The sequence below is a fragment of the Mus pahari genome, chromosome 3, assembly GCF_900095145.1.
Source record: "Mus pahari chromosome 3, PAHARI_EIJ_v1.1, whole genome shotgun sequence".
Classification (NCBI taxonomy): Eukaryota; Metazoa; Chordata; class Mammalia; order Rodentia; family Muridae; genus Mus; species Mus pahari.
In genome coordinates this window covers 69,202,150-69,208,187 of record NC_034592.1, presented here as the reverse complement: position 1 = coordinate 69,208,187, position 6,038 = coordinate 69,202,150, and the positions used below count along the sequence as shown (strand labels likewise).

General features: G+C 39.2%; 1 protein-coding gene across 2 annotated transcripts in view; it reads right to left on the bottom strand.

The window, feature by feature from the left end:
* The window catches only part of Itgav (integrin subunit alpha V), an 82,701-nt gene that overhangs the window by 23,392 nt on the left and 53,271 nt on the right, over positions 1-6,038 (bottom strand). For both annotated transcript variants that reach the window (XM_021193077.2, XM_029536005.1), the window contains exons 15-17: positions 5,869-5,976; positions 4,124-4,182; positions 2,520-2,674 (exon numbers count right to left, since the gene is read on the bottom strand). In XM_021193077.2, the coding sequence (XP_021048736.1) occupies positions 2,520-2,674; positions 4,124-4,182; positions 5,869-5,976 (322 nt within the window). The remainder of the gene's footprint in view (positions 1-2,519; positions 2,675-4,123; positions 4,183-5,868; positions 5,977-6,038) is intronic.

The following is a 6,038-nucleotide window of genomic DNA, read 5'->3' as shown; positions in this document are numbered from 1 at the left end:
TGGTACTGGTACAGCAACAGACAAGTAGATCAATGGAATACAATTGAAGATCCAGAAATGAATCCACACACCTATGGTCACTTGATTTTTGACAAGGGGGCTAAAACCATCCAGTGGAAAAAAAGACAGCATTTTCAACAAATAGTGCTGGCACAACTGGCGGCTATCATGTAGAAGAATGAGAATCAATCCATTCTTATCTCCTTGTACAAAACTCAAGTCTAAGGCTTTCTTTTTCTGCAGCTACATAAAATGGTCTTGCTTTTTTTCCCCTTCTTTATTCATGTAGAAAGTTCTCCTTCTAAATTCTCAATGTTAGTCCAGCCTAGGAAGAATTCACCTTGGCCTACTTATTGATTTGGTAACTTGACATATATCAAGCTTCACAGAACATTAGAAAATTTCCAGTTTTACTATTCTTTTGAAGAATAGAGAATAATAAAGTATCAGAAATGACACATTCCTAAATTATAATAGTGAATAAAAATCATCTAGGCCTTACGTTCCTATCTGTAAAGTTTTGTTGTTGCTGTTGTTGTTGTTGTTTTTTAAAAAACTGGGGACTTAGTATGTGGAGGCAGGAGGATCATGAATCCAAGGAGCTACAAAGTATGGTTCAAGGCCAACCTAGAGAACAGGTAACACTGCCTCCAAAAAGAAACAAAGCTAATTCCAGCACCTTTCCATTTTAGAAGTATCTATATATAATCCCATATGAGCGATCCTATAGCTATTGGGTTTTTGTGTCTCCTTATGGCAGGTGTGTTATGTATGTCTAAGAATTATGATTTTTTTAATTCAAGTTTTCCTATATATTGATTAGTTAAGAAATTTTATAATTTAAGTCTAAATTTTATCTATTCTTATATCCCTTTTTATTACAAATTTTATGTAAATTCTGGTTCATTTTGTTAAATTTGTCAGACATTCCATGTAAATTAGATAGCATTTAAAGTAGACATTCTCTCTATACTCTACTCCTATGATAGTCCATTGATAATTTGATTTAAGTAATTCTCCTTACCTAAAAATCACATTCTCTGTCTTTTTCCAATCAATTTTTCAACTTACTTTTTTTTAAAGATTTTGATTGATTGATTGACTTAATGTGAGTACACTGTTGCTGTCCTCAGACACACCAGAAGAGGGCATCAGATCCCATTACAGATGCTTGCAAGCCACCATGTGGTTGCTGGGATTTGAACTCAGGACCTCTGGCAGAGCAGTCAGTGCTCTTAACCGCTGAGCCATCACTCCAGCCCTCAACTTACTTTTCTATTACTGATTCCTAAAGTGGTTTGGAGTTTAGGTATCCTCCACAGGTCTACATGGTTAAGGCTTACCGAAACTGGGGTGACAAAAGCTTTAAGAAAGCCTAGGAGCTGGAGAGATGGCTCAGAGGTTAAGAGCACTGGCTGCTCTTCCAGCAGACCTGGGTTCAATTCTCAGCACCCACATGGCAGCTCACAATCATCTGTAACTCCATTTCCAGGGGATCTAATGTCTTCTGACCACCACGGGCACCAGGCATGAATATGGTACATAGTTTTACATGCAGGCAAAACAGTGATACAAATAGTTCTAAAAGAAAGCATAATAGACAGTCTTTTTTCTTTTTTTTTTTAAAGATTTATTTATTTATTATATGTAAGTATACTGTAGCTGACTTCAGACACTCCAGAAGAGGGCATCAGATCTTGTTACAGATAGTTGTGAGCCACCATATGGTTGCTGGGATTTGAACTCGGGACCTTTGGAAGAGCAGTCGGGTGCTCTTACCCACTGAGCCATCTCACCAGACCATATACAGTCTTAATATCTGAGATATGCCTTTAAAGAGATGGACAGACAGACAGACAGACAGACAGATAGATAGGGATAGATACCAGGCACATACATGATACACATACATACATACATACACACAAGTAAAACAAACAAACAGTTCCTACTTTGACTGACATCACCTGGCTGGACTACTCCTGTGCAAGGGCCCTGTACCCTCACGCTAGAGTCCAGATTTATCTCTGTGCCAGGAACCCTTCATGTTACACAAGGATCAAACAAGTCTCAAGCTACAAAAGACTTCAATTAAATCTCAGCCCTCTACAGTTAAACCCATCCCTGCAACAGGCTCCATCTCTCGCCTCAAACTAGACTCACACAGAGATTTACAACTCAGATTTTAAACTTAGCCACTGACAATGTGTAGTGGATTGCTTACTTTTTGGAAACCAGAGAATTTTGCAGACTTGAGAGTCCAGCAATATTTCCAGAAATAAGCTTTTTCGGAACTTATTCAGTTAACACTGTATCCTCTTCGAACATCCATCTGACAGGAATAAACTCTACCTCCCATATTGGCTTTGACACTGGAAAAGCCAGTTTTCTCAGGTGTATTTCTCTGAGCTTTTCATTTTAACTAAACACCAATTTACAGGTAGGAAAAAAATAACATACATGAAAGGGGGAGGGGGAGTAACTACAAGGAAAAGTTAATGGTGCAGAAAGTGTCTTACCCGAAGATAGGCGACCAGTTCCTCACACTGCATCTGTCCCCCCCTGAAAACAGTCATGGTCTTAGAGTGGCCCGGGGACCTGTTATGGAGAAACAGTGCTCGTCGGATGGCTCCCTTCTGCTTGAGTTTATCCAAAAGAAGCTCCACCTGGAAGTCTATACAAACCACAGCATTATAACCAACACATTCCCGGCGGGCACACTACTGTCCTAGCAATCTAGACTTCCTACAGGCAGAGGTACTCATTTCTGAAAAGCAACTTCCTTCTCTTTTTATTTAAATGCCTAAGCACTATGGTGAGACAGCAACACATAAACTCCAGAAACTAATAACTAAATAATTCACTTGTCCCCCCAAAAATGTCATATGCAATTACAATGACAGTAATGAAGCCAAGCTATCCGAGGGGAAAAAGCTGCTTTTAATTTAAGCTAAGCAAGATGTCCATGAACTGAAATAGAAGTAAATTAAGATTTTTCCCACTGGGTGAGGGGAGCAGGCTGCTGGTAGAATGCATGAGACCCTGGGTTCCATCCCCCTTACAGTATATACAAGTGTATACAAGCATACACTACACACACACACACACACACACACACACGATTTTGTTAAGTGTTGATTAACGTGCATCCACATCATTACATTGAGTATTACAAACAGTTTATATCACTTGCAATGGTGTTTCCAATGAAGCTGCCCTTTAATGTGACAACTGAATATATCCCTCCTTCAGCATATGACCAAAGAGAATATAATGGGTAACAAATCATTTAAAATGAATATTCAGGCAATTGTTACAATTACTGCCTCCTAATATTTATCTCATTAAGAAGTTGCTTAAAAGGAACTTATAGTGCAAATTTTTAAAACCTCAAGTCTCTTTGTCTATTTCTTTAAGTGTTTAATCTTGAATGCAGGTGTATCCCCCTTCTGGTCTCCATGGCTACATCCTCTCCTTGCAGCTCCTCAGACAAAGTGAGCTCACTCCTCCACAGACTTAACAGTCCTAGGGGCATCCCTCTGCTCTCTCATTCCCTTGTGGTCTCCACATAAATCTGATCTTGCAGTGAGGTCCTGCTTGCCATCCTGTGCACATTCACACTGAGAGCAGCTCCTTTGGCATTCCTCTCCTGCCTGCTCCTACTCACTAGCAGAAGTCACCGTCCACTCAACTGGCAAGCCTTGCTCTCAGACCACATCAATCATTTCATCCCAGAAGGAATGGTGTCGGCGCCACAGATGAAACACAGCAACCCAAAGGTTACGCCCTTTCCAAGGCAAGGGAAGGCCTTCCCCAGCTCTCAGTAGAGCACAGACTCATAAACAATGACACTTCCCCTGGGCCCCATTTACCTCCTATCATTAACCACTCAACATCCTCAATGCTGCCTCCTATTTACCATTCTTATGCTCAGTGTCCAGCAACAACAAAATACTGCCTCTGAGCTGACCTACCAGCTGCCAAAGGAAATAAATTGTATATAATTATTTAATCTTAAATGTCTTCAAGCATAAACACTCAGGTTAAAGTGATAAGAGCTCCCTGCATAACTGACTGCATTGTGTGCCCTGAAGCTGCTGACCCAGCACAGGCAGATACTCACTGAGCTTCCGAGGAAGGGTTCCCTTGCCATCCGCCTTTAAGCAGAATCTGACATTAAAACTGTAAGAAAAATGTTTGCAAATGTAAATTCTGTAATCTAGTTTAGGCATATTACTGAAAACTGAACATCACGCAAATCTCACATTTCTAATGTAACTCCCCCTTCCTATTCGGGGTGGTGGGAGATGGTTCTAGCAACCAGCCATTCACTCCCCAACACTAAATCAGCAGGTCACGAGGGCTCTGACATAACACGGTGTTGTGTCTGTAGACAGTTGACATCCTCCAACTTTAGGTCACCCACCCACAACACCCACAGCATAGTTATAACATTTAATACAGTGCAAATACTATGTGAATATCTGCTGTATTGCATTTTTAAGGAATGACAAGAAAAAAGTCTGTACATCTCCAGAACTGACACAATTTTTATTGTATATTTCTCGCCATGATTTATTGGGCTGACAAATGCAGAGAACAGATAGTAGAGTCTGCATTACAAAAAAATTCATCTTTCTTTATGTTCTAATATTCTTCTAATATTTATCTATGTATTGTGTGTTTGTATGTACATGTATGTACATATGCAAAGAGGAGCTCGCTTATGTGCACATACATGAAATATGATGCAAAATATATTTGTCACTCTGTACAAATATCACGATTTGTACAGATCACTATTAGAAGAGCCCAGGCCCCTCTGTCAAATGGGGTTGTGTCTGCATACACTGCTCTAGGTATCCCACCAGAAGCCCTCTAATGTTGACTATATTAGCAGCACTTACGCAGCACCCACAGGAAAGGTGAGAGCAGACAAGAGCAGTAAAAATGTCAGCTAAACCCTAAACAGCCTGGTTGCCAACCATCCACATAGCCAGTCTTACATACTATACTGCTTAGCATAATTCAGTGGAGGATGAGAACTGCAAACTTTCAATGTCTGTAGCAATCATTCAAGAAAGCCAGGAAAATGCCCTTCTCAGACTCATTTCAAATAAAGTTTTCCTATCTATGCATGGTTCGCGTCAGACCTGTAAGTCCTATCTGACCTTCTGTAAAGGGCCATGTACAGGGTTCCTCGGGACAAGCTGCTCTCATTATACGTGAGTCAAGACTCCTTATTAGTTGAGTTTTATATTTTTTTGGACATACATGAAAATGTTTGTTTTTAAAATAACATGAATCAATGTAAATAAAAGATAACTATAGTACAGCTAAATGAAAATATAGCAAAACTCATGGAAATTTCATATTTAAGATAAAAAAGAAATTATGATACAGAGAACTAACACACTAGATTTATGAAAAATAGACTCTTGTGTGTGCATGTGTGTATGTGTAACAAGCAAAAGACAAAATAGAGAAAAATAATTTTTGTAATATTATTCACATATATGTAGTCTGAGAAAAAACACATCCTGTTATAAACTTAAATTTTCAGAAGTGCCTATTTATAATTAAAATTAAAATGTTTTGAAGTCTGTTTACCTTTTTCTTCTTCTTGAATACATTTTTGACCAAATATAGTACATTAAAATCTTTCTTATACTGTTATAAACTATTTCTGGAACTTTCTACATAGCTTCCTTGAAAGTGTACCTTCTATAACCTTATCTGTAACATGGATATAGACTGCATTCATAGAAACTGCCTGGGTTTCTTCTTTCAGCCAAGCCAGCTAACCTAGTGTTGCCTGTACAATGGCTGAACTATTAATCATCACAACTACTAAACAAAGATCCTTACCAGGAAACCTTGAGAGCTGTCCCAGGCAACGGGCAGATCTTATTGTCTTGATTTAAAATGCTAGGGTACACTTCAAGGCCAGCATTCACGGTGACAACGGGTCTGGCTCTAGTTTTAAATGAGAGAGAGAGAGAGAGAGAGAGAGAGAGAGAGAGAGAGAGAGAGAGAGA